Genomic DNA, 17,404 nt, shown 5'->3' on the forward strand with positions numbered 1-17,404 from the left:
GTTTAGCCTCATTATTAATATGTTAGACCACAGGTAAATTAATTAAATTAAGTTGTTAATCAGCCCCTCGCGGCGGAGCGACTGCTGAACGGACCAATGAAAAGGCAGAAATGTGATGACTCATTTACAGGAAGTTATTTAAACACCAACACTGACACGCTTTGATTGTTTTTACATTAGACACAATTGAGTTGTTCGGTCTTTCGAAACGTAGCGCAGATATAGCAGCTTTATTCGTGTCCTCAGAGTAGAAATGTTCGTAGTTGTCTGTAAATGTTTTTTTCTCCTGGTAATTTGCACAGTGACACTTGCTAATGCGACAACAGGTAAATTACACTTAGATATAGTTTTAGGGAAGTGATTGGAGCTAAATCTGGTTGGCTGTAATTAATTTTAAACCAATTTGTGTTACATTTTTAAATCATTATTATTTATGTGAATGATTTCAGGCAGGCTGTAACTTCGTTAGCTGGCATTAAAGTTTATTAGCGCTTAATGTTTAGTTTACTGTGTGGCTCATGCTAGCATTAGCCGTTAATTAAATTTACTCACTCAGTTGTTTTGTGCTGAGTTTGAGTTTTACTGAAGTGAAACCTCTTGGCTTCTGTTTTTATTTTCCGTTCCCTGTTTACAATCTGTTTCACATCCCGTTTGTTTGTGTCCAGAAAAGAAAAATGTCCTCTTCATCGTGGCAGATGATTTGCGGACATCACTCGGTTGCTATGGAGACACACTGGTTAAATCACCCAACATTGACCAGCTGGCATCCAAAAGTCAAGTTTTTCTCAATGCATATGTTCAGGTTAGTGCGTTTTACATTTACTGTCCCAAACTGTAAAAACATTTCAGAAAGTTTAACCTCACTGAAATGTCTGAATATGCGTCCATGTCTCTTCCCAGCAAGCTGTGTGCGCTCCCAGCCGCACATCCCTGTTAACTGGTCGCAGACCAGACACAACCAGACTCTATGACTTCAACTCCTACTGGAGAGTCCATTCTGGGAACTACACAACAATGCCACAGTACTTTAAATCTGAAGGGTACTTCACCATGTCAGTGGGGAAGGTGTTTCATCCAGGTAAGATCAACAGTCAGGTGCTGCAGTCATAACTTTAAACTGTTCACCACTAATTGATGAGCCTGACAGAAAACCATATTCCCATCACGTGTTGCCTAATTGTGCTGCTGTTTTAGGAATTGCCTCTAACCACACTGACGACTACCCCTACAGCTGGAGCATCCCGGCATACCATCCAGCTTCATTTAGATTTGAGAAAAAGAAGGTATTAACACGTTTTTGTGATGCGATGCTTGTTTTGCTCTGCATGCTAAATATAGGACCATGTTTGACTTTAACAGGGTTGTTCTGACTTTAGCATCTCCAAGTGCATCAGCAGAGGTTGACTTCAGATTCTCTAACTAATGCACAGTTAAAGCGTCAAAATGAATTAAAGAGGCTAAATGGTCACTAGTGACTCTCCCTCCATCACAGTAACACGTCGTTGTTAAAGTGGGGGAAACTTTTCAGGAAACAAATCTGATGATGCTGTTTTATATACACCTGTGGATCTTTTTCTTCTTCATGTTCTGCACCCAAACTGTTAAATATGTGATAAACACAGCAAAACCAACCAGTCAGCTTAAACCTTGCAGGTCAGTAGGCCTTTTTTGGTCCTTTCAGGTTATTTTTACCTCACTTTTTGGCCACCATTTTGTTTGTGTTTCCTCATATGTGACCATTTTAGTTAGAAAATGTTTCTCTTTAATTTTGTAATTCCAGTTTAAAAATTTTCTTAAAACAGGACACATAGGGACAATTTTTCTATCCTTTCAGGCCATTAAACTGCTATAAAAACATTTCTGGTTAATATTTTTATCCACTTCCTTTGTTCAAATTGCTTGGCCAACTTGTTTTTCAATACGAAATGCCAAATATTCAAATTATTTTAACCCTTTAAATGCATTTGGATCACACAATGTTAAAAATGAGTTATTTTCCACATGCTGGTGTGCAGGGCATTTTATTTAAAAATAAGATCAATGTGCCACCCCCTCTTTTAATTAATTAATTTACTTACTTACATACATACATACATCCCAGATACCAAACATAAATTTTATGAAGGAAAAAAACTTAAAAAAATACATAAAAACAGTGAGATGTATTAACATTTGCATTTAAAGAGCTAAAATAATTTGAAAACTTTCATATTTGTTAGTTTTGTTTAGGACTGAAGTTGATTTGAGCAATTTGAGAAAATAAATGGGGAAAAATAATCTGTGATGTTTTTATAATCTTTACAGTTTTTATAGAATTTTTTGACCTCCAGTGACCCGAAAGGGCAGGAAATTATAAATCTGATGCTGTAGAGAAAATAAGCATCAATATTATTGATATTTTTTATGTATATTAAAGACTGACCTAAAAATAAAACTCAGCCACCAAAAGTCTATCATAGAAAATCTTATTTTTTCATAAAAATGGTGACATGTGATCAAACTTGCATTTTAAGGGTTACAAATTTGATAAATGACACATTTGTTAGTTTAAATTAGGACTGAAGTTGATTGAAGGATTTTGAGAGAAAAAAAGTGGATAATTAATTAATTTTATTAATTTTTATTGCTTTTTGATACAAAAGTTTAGTGAACTACAAGGGTTAAAAAAACAAGACTGGACATAATCAGCTCAACTTTATTTATAAAGTCATTTTAAAACAACTACAATTGAAACAAAGTGCTGTACATAAATAGATAAAGCAACACAGAAAATACAAGAATCAACAGGGAATAAATAATATAATAATTGTTCATTGTTTTAAAACAGTTTAAAAACAATAAGCAATTTTAAAAGAATAAATAGATTAAAAACAAATAAAACCAATAAATAAAACATACCACAGCATATTAAAACAGGAACAGTCTCATGCTGGGCTGACAGCCAAAGAATAAAAAATAAAAATCCCCAAATCAAATGTCTCATGTTTAACCTAAGCATCATATTTAGTTTAATCATGTTATTATGAACCAGCTGCCAGGTTCCTAATCTGAACCGTTGTTAGTCTGTGGGAATTAAAGCAAACCGCTTCCTTCTTGTACTGTGAATGTAAACAGTTTTATACATAAAGATGAAACGGTGACTGCCTTCCAGAGCAGATCTGAGTCTGTAGTCGTCTTTAAAAAGCGTTATTTAAGGGTTTCATGTGATTAAGCCATGCAGCCTGTAAATTCCTGGTTTGGTTCTGTTGCTTTTCATTTCTTGGTGTTGCTTCATGCTGTGAAAAGCAGCTGTTTTGAATAAGAAAGCAGTTTTACAACCAGATGCTTTATTTGTCATTGGCAGAGAGAAGAGTGTTAAAATGGAGCAGGAAGAGGGTGAACATTGGTCTTGTTTTTGCTGGGCCCACACAGGCTGATGCATAGTTAGGAGATTCCTACTTGAATGTAAATGACATTCAATTCTTCCAGATGTGTAAAGGAGAGGACGGTCAACTCCACGCCAACTTGCTGTGCGTGGTGAATGTGACGGAGCAGCCCGGAAGAACGCTCCCTGACCTGGAGAGCACAGACGAGGCCTTGAGGTTACTGAAGAGTCGCGCCAACGACGACACACCTTTCTTCTTGGCCGTTGGCTTTCATAAACCGCACATACCCTTCAGGATACCGCAGGTACACAACTCAGTGTTACACTTTCAGCATGTGACTGTGAAGATTAGTTCGTGCTGGTTGAAGTAGATGCAGGAGGTAGCGTGTTAGTTGCATGTTTCTGCATGGGAGGCGTTCAGGCACACATCTGTTTACTACTGCAAAAGTTACCTGAGTAACAGGTAAATAAAAACAAATTGAAATGATTTGTAAATCTCATAAACACATATTTTATTCCAGAAGAAGATAAACAACATATCAGATGTTGAAACTGAGACATTTTATGAGCTGATTGAATCTGGTGGCAGCAACACGTCTAAAACGTAGTTTCAGGGTGATGTTTAGCATCATGTAGCTAATGTCTGTCAACATCTGGGAAGTGAGGAGACCAGTTGCTGGAGTTTTAGGAGAGGAATGTTGTTCCATTCTGGTCTGATGCAGGAGTCTAGCTGCTCTACAGTCCTGGACCTTGGTTGCTGGATTTTTGCTTTCATGATGCTCCACGTGTTTTCTATTAGTAAAAGGACCAGCACATGTGAAGTTTCCACAGTCTGTGTTGATGTGGGAGCCATGTCACCTGCCGGTGTTGGTCCACTGGGCTTTATTAAGTCCGGAGTTAACGCAGCGTCTACCAGCAGATTTTAGAGCACTTCCTGCTTCCTTCAGCAAAAAAGCTTTTTGGAGATGCTGATTTATTTTCAAGCAGGACTTGGAAACCTGCCCACACTGGCAGAAGAACCAAAACCTGGTTCAATGACCAAGGATTACTGTGCTGGACTAGCCAGCAAACTCTCCTGACCTGAACCCTGTAGAAAATCGGAGGCATTGCCAAGAGAAGGATGAGACTCCTGAGACCGAGCAACCCAGCAGGACCACAGGCTGATACCATCCATGCCACTCCGCATGGAGGCAGGAATCCATGCAGAAGGAGCTCAAACCAAGTACTCATATATGCATGACTACACTCTTCACATGGTCAACATTTCTGTATTCAAAATCCATTTTTTCTTTATTTCATGTAATATAATTTTCTGAGATTATGATTATTGGGTTTTCATAAGCTATAGGCCATAATAACCAAAATTATAATAAATAAATGCTTGAAATTTCTCACTATGCATATAATAAGTCTATATATTAGTTTCCCCTTTAACTTGAACTGCTGAAATATTTTTTTTTAGTTTCACCTGTATAGTAATTTAAAAAATCCAACACAAATTTCACCAATCCAGCGTCAAGATTAAAATCCGACAGTAGTTTAAGTAAAATGTGTCTGGATTGTACTACAAGCCAAGGAGTAAGGAGCTTTGTGTTTCCTGTGCAGTGCGTCCTTACTGCTTTGTTTAACCAGAGTTTGTTTGGAAACACCTTGACCTGTTTAGTGGGGGTGATTGAATTTTTCAAATAAGAAATATAAGATGATATCACATCAGTCATCAAGATTCAAAGAGGAGTGCTTGACTACGTCCCATTTGGTGCCTTGAGGGCTCCCGTTAGTTCCTCCACAGCATCCCAGTCCACTTTTCCATCTCTTTAGTGGCCATGTTCCCTCTTTTAAGATGTGACTTGTAGGTTGGGATAAGAAGTATGATATTATGATCAGAGGAGCCAAGTTCTGTAAGTCTGGTGGTGCAGGAGACATATTGATAGAAGTTGCTCATGGGTTTCAGATTACAGTGATTTAAAGTCACAAAGGACAAAGCAAGGAGCATCCAGAGAGAGGGACTGGAGCTTTTGTGTTACTTTTTGTATGGTTGTTGCAGCATTTTTTTACATTGGCTTTGGGATGTATGCATACAACAGTAATAGGGTCGCAAAGACACAGACATCAGCTCAATGTCTGCAGCAGTCTCTCTGACAGTGATGTGTCTGCACCACCGCTGATTGATGTGGAGGCAGACCCCGCCCCCTTGGGATTTCCCTGTGACGTTGGCGTCCCTTGTTAAGCCTCACCAGTGCTCCAAAACCATTGAGAGTTGGGTCCAGATCTTCAGGAGTAAGCCATGTTTCTGTGAAAGAACACATGCATCTCTGTGTCTTCAGATCAGTGACGCTGACCTGGATCTCATCCATCTTCTTCTTTATGGATTGCGCATTGCAGAGTAACATCGAGGGGAGGGGGTATGTGGAGAAGTGTCCGCTGCTTCAATTTCTGTCTGATGCTTCCCTGTCTTCCACGTTTCCACACTTTATATCTTTTCCCTCTTCATCCCGTCTCATTAAAGTTCTTATGTTAACAGAAGATCTCACCAATGGAATAATCTTCTGTGATCAAGTCCAAACGGCTGCATGGCTGCTGTAGATCCCTGAGATTCAGTATATATCAGTAATCTCTCACAGACTGCTGAAACACAGCTGCAACCATGTCTGGAACTCCAGAAGCATCTCCTGTGGTGGGAAGTGGAAGCCCGGAAAGACAATCGGCTGTCACATTTTGTTTGCCTGGTCGAGTTGTGTCGTATGTAAAACAAAGCAATTCTCAGGGCAGGTCGACCAGTCCATTTTAGATGTGAGGAGAAATGTCAGTAAGCAGCATGAAGTGATGTCTCCACGGATAGTTCTCCACTTCTCTGCTGCCCAAACACAAGCGAGCGCTTCACGTTCAATAGTAGAGTACTTATGTTCAGCAGGGGAAAGTGTCCTGGATGCAAAGGCAACAGTTATCTCCATGTTATCTGGATGGGTCTGAATGAGTACAGCTCCCAGGCCACAGTCAGAAGCATCAGTAGTCACTTGAGTAGGTAAAGCAGGGTCGTATTGTGCCAGGGCAGGAATATCCAGTGTCACTCTTTTGATTTTAGCAAAACTGGACTCAGCCTCAGCAGGTCAGCTGAACCTCAGGTCAGTAGAGGCTTTACGAGTGGCACATAGTGGTTCAACAACAGTAGAAAAACTAGGAATGAACTTACTGTACCATGAAGCAAGACCAAGAAATGATCTCAAAGAGCATGTGTCATGTGGGGGAGATGCATGAGCCACTTCGCTGACTCGGTCTTTGTCGGGATAGTCTATCTTTGGATATAGTTTGTCCTGGGAAAGATGCTTGATTAAACATTTACTCATATTTAGTTTAAGTCCTCCTTCATTCAAGATGTGCAGCACTCTGTAGGTTGGCATCATGGTCCTGCTGGGTGGTGGTGTCAGGCCAGCTCTCCCCAGTAGCACCAATAACTAGCATGTAGTTCTCAAACATCTTCAACCACATAGTGAAGACGATAGCAGGTTCGCCAGGGGAGGGCATGAAAGGTGCAGGTAAAGGCACGGAAACAGCCACAGGATGGTCGTTTCCATGCCTTGGTGGTATGGAAATGTGGTACTCTGTATCAAACAGGAGAACATTATTGTGTTTCACGTCCAACGTTTCTTCTTCTTTTTCTCTTCAAGGCCACGACTCATTGTAGCATGCAGTTCCATAGCGCCCTCTCTTGGTGCTGAACCATATAACAGAACACAACACTGCCTCTGAAATGCTCCTTTTTACAACCAGTCATGTTACTGACCTGTTGCTAATTAAGCTAATTTAATATAACCTTTATTTTACCAGGCAAAACATTAAGAACAAATTCTTTAGTACAATGTCGGTCTGGCGACCCAGTTAATGGTTAAATGCTCCTCCAGGTGTTTCTGGTTTGTGCCAGTTACTTTTCCAGCCTTTGTTGCTCCTGTTCTAACTTTTTCCAGATGTGCTGCTGCATCAGATTCAAGATGAGCTCATTTTCTATGAAAAGATAAAATGTCTGTTTCAACATCTGATATGTTTCTGTTCTAAACTCTGTGCTGCATTTTGAGGCACATGTAAAGCAAGGCCTGTGCAGACAGCTGGATTGATGACAGACCCAGTTTGTCCCATATGATGGACAAGCTGGAGCATTTTATGACGAGTTACCATAACGTCAGTTTGTCAGACGAATCTTCCCTGAATTCTCATCATCAAGACTTATGTTGCGGTTTGTGATTATGTTCAGTAGCTGGAAAGACTGATGTGATCATAAGATGCTGAACAGGTTCATTTGTTAATATTGTTTTTGAATCAAGTGGGAAGATACTAAATCTGGATGTGTGTAAGAGCGTGTGGCAGATCATTCCCCTGATCACATGCTGGATGTGTTTGCAGCAACAGGCGTCTGCATACATCAGGAGTAAAAACATAACGGCTCAGTCAGTCTTCTGTCTCTTCTGTGCTGTTTCTCTTCAGTAATCTTTAAACATTTTCACTGTAAAAACAGCACAGCCAAGGCTGGATGAAGGCGCGGCATCATAGAGGCGACATTGAAAAGACGCATGCTGAGCAGCACAAAGCTGGAAACGGCATTCTGATGTTTAAAGCGAGTCAAACAGAAGGGAAGCTAAACACTGTCAGACACGTCATGATGGGGAAACTTGCATATTGTGTGATGGCATAGCTCCTGCATCAGATCTGCGACAGCACATGACTATGAATCTGAATTTCCACAACACACAGTGATGCTAAACCTTTAGCCAAACTGAGTGGCGATGCCATCGCACGTGACTCACTGCCAGTGCTGTACATGAACGCATTCAGTGAATACGTTCATGTGAACGCTGAATTAAACGCAATGCATTTGTAAATAAAGAACTTGAACGTGAACTCGTTCGGATTATGTGAGGTGAATATAAGTTGGCGCTACACCGACACCACACTACCTTACCCACCATGCATTGCGCATTCTAGCGCTGCAAACCAGGTCAGCCTCATCGACTTCTTCTAATTTGAAGAAACGTGGAGTTAAAGCATCCATCCAGTTTGGGAGGATATCTGCAAGTCCTTGCTATTAAAAAGAAAAAAGTCATTAGGAAAGGGCAGGACCCCCTGCAAACAGCCCAAATGACTCAGATCACACCGCCTGCAGCCGTCCCAGTATGACTTCCCAGGAACAGGTTAGTTGGTTAGTTACAGGTTAGTCTTTCATTCTCACTTCTAACTTAAAACAACTGAATGAACTTAACTTTAAACAAGTTCATGAGAAGCATGAGGAAACAATAGGGAAACTTCTCACCTCAAAAGTCTGAAAAGCTCCTTTCAGAGTGAAGCTGAACCAGATGTCTATCAGCTGGTACTTTCAGAACTGGTGAACATGGTAGAAACCAGTTTTAGTTCAGAGGGTCCTGTCAGCTACCAGCTGCTGTACACCACGTTTGGAGCAGCTAGGAACTTGTTCACACAGCGTGAACAAAACAATTTCATGCCTTTGTATGTGTTGGTAGATTGTATCACCATTATCGGTTTATGATTCGTCCTTTCTCAGACTCGAACTCTTCGTTAAGTGTCAAAAATCTGATTGAAAAGTATTGCTATTCACTAATAATTACTATTTGCAAACAATTCTTTGAAGTTCCAGTGTGCATTTAGATAAATGTTCATGTGTGTCTGCAACAGGCTGCTAAAGCCAACCCACAGTCTGCAAACAGCCAATTCGTCTCTGGCTGGACTGCAACCATGCAATAAATGGTTCTGGTTGGAATCTGAATAATGCCTTCACAAAGACCGATGTTCACTCACTCTAAACACAATTCGGTTAGTCTCCAGCCTCTAAATGAACAGTTTGTTACTGGCACAGATATAGCTAAACATGCTGTGTGGGAAAAGTTATTGTCCTGCAAGAAGTGTCTTTGCTCAGCAGCGTTGCTTTGGGAAAAGACGGAATGAGGATTAATGACGGTGTGAACATGCAGAAAATGTGCGGCAACTTAAAAGAATAAGTTGATCTTGGGTTACTAAGAAATGAAGAAACAAACATGTTAAAAATGATGCCCATCATGATGGTTCAGATGGTAGCTGTACATGCTGAATACAGTAATAATAAATACTTAAATAATAAAAATGCTTAGTAGTATTTAAGGGGGAAAAAGGGTCAGAGTTATATTAAAATTTTACTTTGTTTAAAAAAAAGTCACATTTTGTTATGATGCAAAAATCCCATTTTGAGTTATTTTATGACACATTTTGTTTTATTATATTAATATATTACAGGAGTATCTGAGTTTATATCCCCTGGAGAAAATGTCTCTGGCTCCTGACCCAGATGTTCCCAAACTCCTTCCTCCTGTGGCCTACAACCCCTGGATGGATGTGAGGAAAAGGGAGGATGTCCAAAAACTCAACATCAGCTTCCCCTACGGCCCGATTCCCAAAGACTTCCAAGTATGATCTTTAAGCTCTACATAATGACCTGTTTCCTACACTTTTTCTACAAACAAATAATGCTCTTTTCTCACGTCTTCCAGCTGCGTATTCGTCAGCACTACTACGCTGCTGTGTCTTACATGGATGCTCAGGTTGGGAGGCTGCTTAGTGCTCTCGATGATCTGAGTCTGTCCGACAGCACTGTAGTTGTGTTCATCTCCGATCACGGTTAGTAAATGTGTGATGATTTCCCCTGTGCACATTAAAAATTACACAGCCCTTGCTGTTCTTGTCTTTGACCACCAGATGGCAGTGCTGTGGCATCTAATTTTACAATCACCTTTCCATCAGTTTCCTGTCTGCAACACTTCCTTTATTTATTTATTTAAAGCTGTCTGACTTGTGTTTTCCAGTCTGCTAAACTGAATACTTCCTGCAAGTGTTTAATATTAAAGCTCAATGAATTTTTAAATGAAAACAAGATGGAATAGTCTCATGTATCCCCAACACTAAAACATTACTGACTCATCTTTACCTTCAGCCTTAGTGTTTTATCCCTCTTTTTTAATCTGTTTTGGTGCAGGCTGGTCTCTAGGTGAGCACGGAGAATGGGCTAAATACTCAAATTTTGACGTGACTACGCGTGTCCCGCTCATCATGTTCGTTCCTGGTCTCACTGCCATCCTCAACTGGCCGGGAGAGTCAGCTTTCCCCTTTATTGATGTTTTAAGGCAATCGGATCACAGCTTCACAAGTAAGCAAATTAATATATAGATAAGATGTTTTTACTGTAGTATAAAGCATGATGGATGTGAAGTCACAAAAAGGATCGTCTGAGCACTATCGCTTATATCAGCGGTGTCCAAAGTCGGTCGTCCAGGGACGCTGTCTTGCAGGTTTTGGATGTTTCTTGGTGCAGCACACCTGGCTCAGATCAGGTCAACACACTTGAGTGGAAGTTGACAACAAGCTGTTGAGGAGAGACATTTGATTTGAATCAGGTATGTTGGAGTAGGGAAATATCTAGAACCTGCAGGACTCAGCCCTCAGGGCCCAGAGCTTGACACCCCTGGTTTATTCTCAACAATGTCTCAGGAACAACAGGGTGTAACTCTGTGGGGTAAATTGATTGATTTCTTCCCCTTAAGGTCAGTGATTCTCAACCTGGGGTCCCCAAAAAGCGTATGGGGTCTGCAATTTTTTTTTATTTTTTTTTATTGTAAAGAACCTGCTTGATAAAATTAAGCTCATGTCCACACAGACAAGTTGAAATGTACACACTTAACTTTTTATCATTTGGACGTTTGGCTCACATGGAAACTGTTTTGGGCCCTAAAAACACAAACTTCTAAAACCAGGTCCCAAAGTGAAAAAATCTGGGTCTTAAAAATGTGCTATAATATTTTAAAACGTCTATCTTGAGTCAAAAGTAAAAAGTTACTTGGGAAATCTCACCTTGTGCATCCAATAAATTTCCGTCCATGTCCTGTGGTTTAGTGAGGGCAGTGAGCTGGTGGAGCTACAGTAGTGGAGTAGCATATGTCTGTCCAGGTAACCTTGATTTTTATTTATTTTTTATTTTTAGCGTCATGTCTGAGAAACGTCACCGTGCAAATGATTTGTCCCAATAAAACAAAACAAAAAATAAGGCTATTTGTTGACCTCAACTTTGGTTTCATCACAGGACTCAGCCAGCATCATTTGCGGCATGGTGATGGTTAATAAAAGTACAAAGCAAAGCACAGTTTTAGCATAAGGTAAGGAGGTCAATGGCTTTTTGGTAGTTGCATAAAAGGGGTCTTCAGTGAAAAGGGGTCGGGAACTTCTGCTTTAGGTGGTCTATGTCAGTTTTCCAGGCGTTTATATCCCTTCCAGGAGGTTTACAATCCAGCCACTAAATGTAGGTTTATTCAGACTATCTGGTAAATCCACAATGATCCATGATAACAGCCTTATTTATCACATTTTTGTAATAAAAAAAAAACATCACTATCACCACTATGGTGCTAAGTAACCTCCTATTTAGACCTGGACATGATGATGAAGCCACTTCCTGTCAGACTTTCCACCAATCAGAGAGCTTAGATTGACGGTAACGTCCAATCAGGAGCAGCCAAAGATCAACCAGTGAGCAGAAAGTTCTATGTGTGTGTGAAAAGAAGAAAAATAATGCTCCTCTATGGCTGGAATAAAGCCAAGAAGACGTTTCTGATGCACGGTGGCGCCACAAAGCAGCTGAGCTGGAGTTGGTTTAGTGAGGATAGCAGGTAAATAGTAGCAGGAATAACTGGAAATGAGGAAAAAGTGGAAACATGGAAATAGTTTCTGTTGTGTGTTTGTTTCAATAACAATATTTTTTCTCCTGAAAGACTTGAGAGAACGATGAGATGAGAAAAGGCTTGGTCACTTTTGATCTGTGTTATTTCTACAAAGTTCTGTTAGTAATAAATTCTGCTTTTATGCTGCTATATCTATTGATATGTTAATTTAACATTATTTTAGCCTCATAATCTGACAGCTAAGGCTGTCCTGGAAAAAATGTAAATTGTCTGTAATTAAAACTAGGCTGAGCTTCTACATGCATTTATACATTAAAAGAAAAAACAAGGAGAAAATATCAGAAAATGGCTTGGAGTTTTAAGGGTTAAAAAAAACAGTATTTTGTTAATGTTTTGACTGTGTTTGCTCTCAGATGACACTAACGATGTGACCTCTCTCACTCTTAGATGCCAAAGTGATAAAAAACGTGGTGGAACTGGTGGACGTCTTTGCCACCGTCTCCTACCTCGCTGGTCTCAAAGCACCTGAATACTGCCCGGATGTTTCTTTCCAGGTATCATTTCATTTCTTACTTGATTACAAAGTTCTCTGTCAGAGACGATGGGTTGATATTTGTAGTTCTGAGGGAAAGATGCAGCTCCAACCTTCGCCTCGGCTGATTCAGATTAAAAGGAGTCAGCTCAGATGGTGTCTTTCAATTCAGTAAACTTTATTAGTCCCTGAGGGGCAATTTTAAAAGGCACAGTGGAGCAGCATGATTTAAAGTAAACAGAATGTAAGAAAACAAATGAACAGAAACATAAACATTCTAAAATATATACAAAGACTGTACATAGTGCACATAGTCTGAGTGAGATGTTTCACATGTGTATTCACTTGATGATATTCTGGGATATGCCAAGCAGGGAGGAGACCCTGGGTTGGATTTATAATTCATTGTGAGGATTACAGCTCAGCATCTGCCAGGTGGAAAACATGGCTGAGTAAAAAAAAAAAATCACACAGTTGCTGCAGGTTTGTCGGCTGCATCCATGATGAGAATCTCCCGTTCCACCACATCCCAAAGCTGCTCTACTGGACTGAGATCTGGTGGCTGTGGAGGCCGTTGGAGTCCAGTGAACTCATCGTCATGTTCTAGAAAGCAGGTGGAGATGATCTGAGCTTTGTGACATGGTGCATTATCCTGCTGGAAGTAGCATCAGAAGATGCTCCACTGTGGTCATAAAGGGATGGACATGGTCAGCAACAATACTGAGGTAGGCTGTGCTGGTTAAACCAGGCCACGTTGGTACTAAGGGGCCCAAAGTGGGATAAGAAAATCTCCCCCCACCATTACACCAGCAGCCTGAAGCGTTGATCCAAGGCAGGATGGATCCATGTTTTCATGATGTTTCCAGCAGATTCTGAGCCGAGCATCTGAATGTGGAGCTGAAATGGAGACTCGTCAGACCAGCAACGTTTCTCCATCTTCTATTGTCCAGTGTTGGTGAGTGTGTGTGAATTGTAGCCTCAGTTTCCTGTTCTTAGCTGGCAGGAGGCACCCAGTGTGTCTTCTGCTGCTGTAGCCCATCTGCTTCAAGGCTGGACGTGTTGTGTGTTCAGAGACGATGTTCTGCAGACCTTGGTTGGAACCAGTGCGGATTGGACTTCCTGTTGCCTTTCTATCATCCAGTCAAATTTCTGGTGCAGTTCAGTGTCTGGAATTGAAACTGTGGGTGCTTTGGTTGTACTCATGAGAAGTTGCTATAACTTCAGTTGACCACCAGATGTCACTGTTCTGGGGTCCATTGAATCCTCGAAGCTTTGGATCTTTTTTTTTTTGCACAGTCAGAAAGAAAACCTCAGAACTTCATGGTGTTTCACCTGACCATCACCAGCCCCAGAGATGGTTGTGTGTGAAAATCCCAGTAGATCAGCAGTTTCTGAAATACTCAGAACAACAACCATGCCACGTTCAAAGTCCCTTAAATTCTCTTTCTTCCGCATTCTGATGCTCAGTTTTAACTTCAGCAAGTCGTCTTCACCATGTCTACGTGACTACATGCTGCCATGTGATTGGCTGATTACATATTTATATTAGCAACCAGTTAAACGGGTGGAGCTGATAAATTAGTTGGTGTTTTATTTGCTAAAAAGTATTTCCTTCCAGCCACAATAACCTCCAGTTTTATAAATGGTAATGCAGAGTGTCACTAAACTGGTAGCAGATCTAAATAACTGTTAACAGATTAAATATCTACATGACATGTTATATTTAATCTCACTGAGAATGAAGCAGCATTTAGTTTCACTCCCTTTTTACTGTAAACATATAAACTGCTAATCAGAGTAACAGGTTAATGGAGGCTCAAAGCAGGACTGTTTATGTTCAGCCTCACAGAACAGCCTGCAAGACTCGGCCTGTTTGTAGCATAACCCAAACAAAGCTTTTATTTCAAAAAGGACATTCATTCCTAAGCTCATCATGACTCGCTCTCCACATGGGGCTGTTGTAATCAACATCTATGGATCCAGTTCGCTCTCAGTCTCATTGATACGGTAGAAGTGATATTTGTGATATTTTACGTGTCATGTGATGTGAGTTCAAACGTGATTTTGTAAACATGACCGTGCAAAATGAAGGAAGAGCTGTTCACATCCGAACATGCCTGATGTGTTTGGATCCAATTGACTGACGCCTTGTTTCCTTCACTTTGTGGTGTGTGTTGCTGCTTTCAGGTGGAGTTATGCACAGAAGGAAGTAACCTGGCCTACACATTTCGACACAGAGAAAAAGGAAAGAACGCAGAGCTCATAGCTTTTAGTCAGTATCCTCGGCCCGCTGATACCCCACAGGTAAAGTTTCTCCACAAAAGCATATAAATGTTTAATCGCTTCAGTTTTTGTTTTGGACTCTGGTGTGATTTTCATACAATAAAGCTGGTACCTTCAGTGAGCTGATTATAAACTCCAAGTGTGAAAATGGATAAAGGTCAGACATTTACGTGCCTCTTTAAACACTGTTGCTCTTTGACCCTGAGCCTCGCTTGCACCAGAGCTGCTGCCTTCAAGCTCGTGGTCGTTGAGTTGAAATATTCATGAGTTCTGCACCTGCTGAGGGTTCATGTCTGCAACAGTTTGGCAGCCTGATATTCGCTCACCAGCTTAAGGCTGGTACACACAAAGAATTTCTAAATCTGAAGAGCTTTTTTTATTTGTTAGAGATCCTACACATGAAGATAAAAAATCAGGCACTGAAAGGTTTTGTTCGTACTGTGTGAGGTGGCTCCGATAATCTCAACACACACACACACAACACACACACAGTCAGGAGGATCCAGGGATAGCCCCACATTCACCTCAGAAACACCATACGGATCCAGGAAGAAGTGAAGACCAAGATAGTCTATGATAGGAAAAGTGAATCCTTCACTATAAAACCTCCTTCATCTCCATGGAAACCAGCAGGACCTTCATGGTTCATTTCAAACAAAGACAGAGTCATAGGAGACACATCAGCAGAGTTTTTAGAGCTGGAATCAAACTTTTCACCTCAAAGTTTGTGTGTAGAAATGAGCAGAAGCTCTAAAGTGGACCGAGCTGCTCTCATGCTTTTCTTACATTCCCATAGAACTGCTTCCAGTTTGAACTGTGTTTGGTTTGGATGCCGATGCTTGGTCGAGTCTTGTAGCTGAGTTTCTCTCCTTCATGTTGCTCTACTACATGTTCACATTGCTGCTTCCTGGTGTGTCCAAAGATCTTCTGTACTGTAGTATCTCATGTTGCCCCCTGTACACTGGTCTAATAAAGAAGATGATAAAAATGCTTCATGCGTCCTTCTCCATGTTACTGTTTTTAGGTGAACTCTGACCTCCCTGATCTTAAAGACATAAGGGTGATGGGTTACTCCCTACGCAACTGGGATTACAGGTACACACTCTGGCTGGGCTTCAACCCTGAAACCTTTCAGGTGAGTCTCATTTGCACAGCATGACGATGCTTCCTCTCACCTTCCTGTCTGTGTGAAAGCCTGAAACATCTCGTCACACCTCAGACATCAGGACAGAGTCAGATTTTAGTTGTCTCCCTCCATCCAGGTGAACGTATCAGACGTCCACGCTGGAGAGCTGTACATGTTAGCAGATGACCCCGGTGAGGACACCAACGTCTACAGTGCGTCTGACCACGGTGTGATAATGAGGAAGATGACCAGCCTTCCTCAAGTAAGTTCCATTCTAACCTGAGTTTAGACGCCCCCCTCCATGCACACACCCACAAAAAGTTATGCCAAATATTTGTGTTTATGAAAGGAATTAAAAATTTAAGGTTAAGTCATCAAAGGTCAGCACCCCCCACCTCCCCCACCATTAACTGGAGAGAAACTGAGAAATTATTAGAAAAAGTAGATTTTGATCCAGATACCAGTAATCAGCTCATTAAATCCAGTGTCCAGATAATATAATGGTAACCTTTTGAAGAGGCTCTTAAAGAGTAGTCAACAACTCTGGTCAGTTTTCTTACATGACATCAGGTACAACCAATCATTTGCTGCCACTTGGAGGCGTTGAACCTTTGAATGTTGTTTAACATCTTTAAAATGATGGTGGCCAAATTAAACCTTTTAGCAACACAAAACAGTAATTTATTTTACCAGATAAAAACTTCAGTGAGATTAGAAATGTCTTTTCCAAGAGTGATCTAGCTGAGAAGGCAGCACAACCACAAGTTTATAATGTACACAAGACAATCAGGCATCAACTATCAAACACAAGGTAGCAGCCAACATGAGGTCCATGGACTGCAGCACGGGATGAATCATGCAGGTTTCCTCTCCAGACCTTAAAATCAGCTTCATCTCCCCCAGAGAGATCAGTTCTGTTCATTTCAAATCAGTTGGTAAGTTATTCAAAGTGAAGAAGCAGCTTATTTAAAAGCTTTTTTCTGTTCTCACTCTTGGGACCATCTGTGCACCAGAATGAGAGCGACGGCCATACTGATTGTGGTTTCTAGACATGTATGTAGAGAGATATTAAGGAACAATAATTCATGCAGATCACTTGGGTTCCTTTCTGTTCTTTTTCTTCTCAATCCTTCATTTATTTACTTGTTGATCGTCTTCCAGAATGTGAGTCTGCGGACGAGGATGAAGCTGCAGTTCCACTATCTCACAGCAGGGATGAAGACGAGTGGCGCGAAGGTGTGAGGACGAGAATGAAACAACAGATGGACAGAGGGGGACAAAGGGAAAGTGAAAGGATGAAAGAGGGGAAAGGCCTAAATGCTGTTTATGTGCTCTAATATAATATAGATGACTCAGTATTATGTGATATCCATATTTATTGTATAAACTTGGTT

The 17,404-nt window shown here is 40.8% G+C and overlaps 1 protein-coding gene and 1 long non-coding RNA gene across 4 annotated transcripts in view; one reads left to right on the forward strand and one right to left on the reverse strand.

Moving 5' to 3' along the window:
- The first annotated feature begins 151 nt into the window (after positions 1-151).
- ids (iduronate 2-sulfatase) overlaps positions 152-17,404 on the forward strand; it is a 17,332-nt gene continuing 79 nt past the window's right edge. Inside the window, exons 1-13 of one of the 3 annotated variants that reach the window (XM_041990838.1) lie at positions 152-326; positions 666-802; positions 901-1,078; positions 1,195-1,283; positions 3,469-3,669; positions 9,638-9,808; positions 9,892-10,018; positions 10,374-10,544; positions 12,517-12,623; positions 14,789-14,905; positions 15,909-16,019; positions 16,147-16,272; positions 17,172-17,404. The exon at positions 17,172-17,404 is cut by the window's right edge and continues 79 nt beyond it. In XM_041990838.1, the coding sequence (XP_041846772.1) occupies positions 254-326; positions 666-802; positions 901-1,078; positions 1,195-1,283; positions 3,469-3,669; positions 9,638-9,808; positions 9,892-10,018; positions 10,374-10,544; positions 12,517-12,623; positions 14,789-14,905; positions 15,909-16,019; positions 16,147-16,272; positions 17,172-17,252 (1,689 nt within the window). In that variant the 5' untranslated portion in view covers positions 152-253 and the 3' untranslated portion in view covers positions 17,253-17,404. Of the gene's footprint in view, positions 327-665; positions 803-900; positions 1,079-1,194; positions 1,284-3,466; positions 3,670-9,637; positions 9,809-9,891; positions 10,019-10,373; positions 10,545-12,516; positions 12,624-14,788; positions 14,906-15,908; positions 16,020-16,146; positions 16,273-17,171 lie in introns of those variants that run through there. The other 2 variants (XM_041990839.1, XM_041990840.1) reach the window with 2 other exon arrangements.
- LOC121643423 overlaps positions 14,027-17,404 on the reverse strand; it is a 3,982-nt gene continuing 604 nt past the window's right edge. Inside the window, exons 2-3 of the long non-coding RNA XR_006011108.1 lie at positions 17,010-17,012; positions 14,027-14,107 (exon numbers count right to left, since the gene is read on the reverse strand). This is a non-coding gene — a long non-coding RNA (uncharacterized LOC121643423). The remainder of the gene's footprint in view (positions 14,108-17,009; positions 17,013-17,404) is intronic.

Source organism: Melanotaenia boesemani, chromosome 7, assembly GCF_017639745.1.
Source record: "Melanotaenia boesemani isolate fMelBoe1 chromosome 7, fMelBoe1.pri, whole genome shotgun sequence".
Classification (NCBI taxonomy): Eukaryota; Metazoa; Chordata; class Actinopteri; order Atheriniformes; family Melanotaeniidae; genus Melanotaenia; species Melanotaenia boesemani.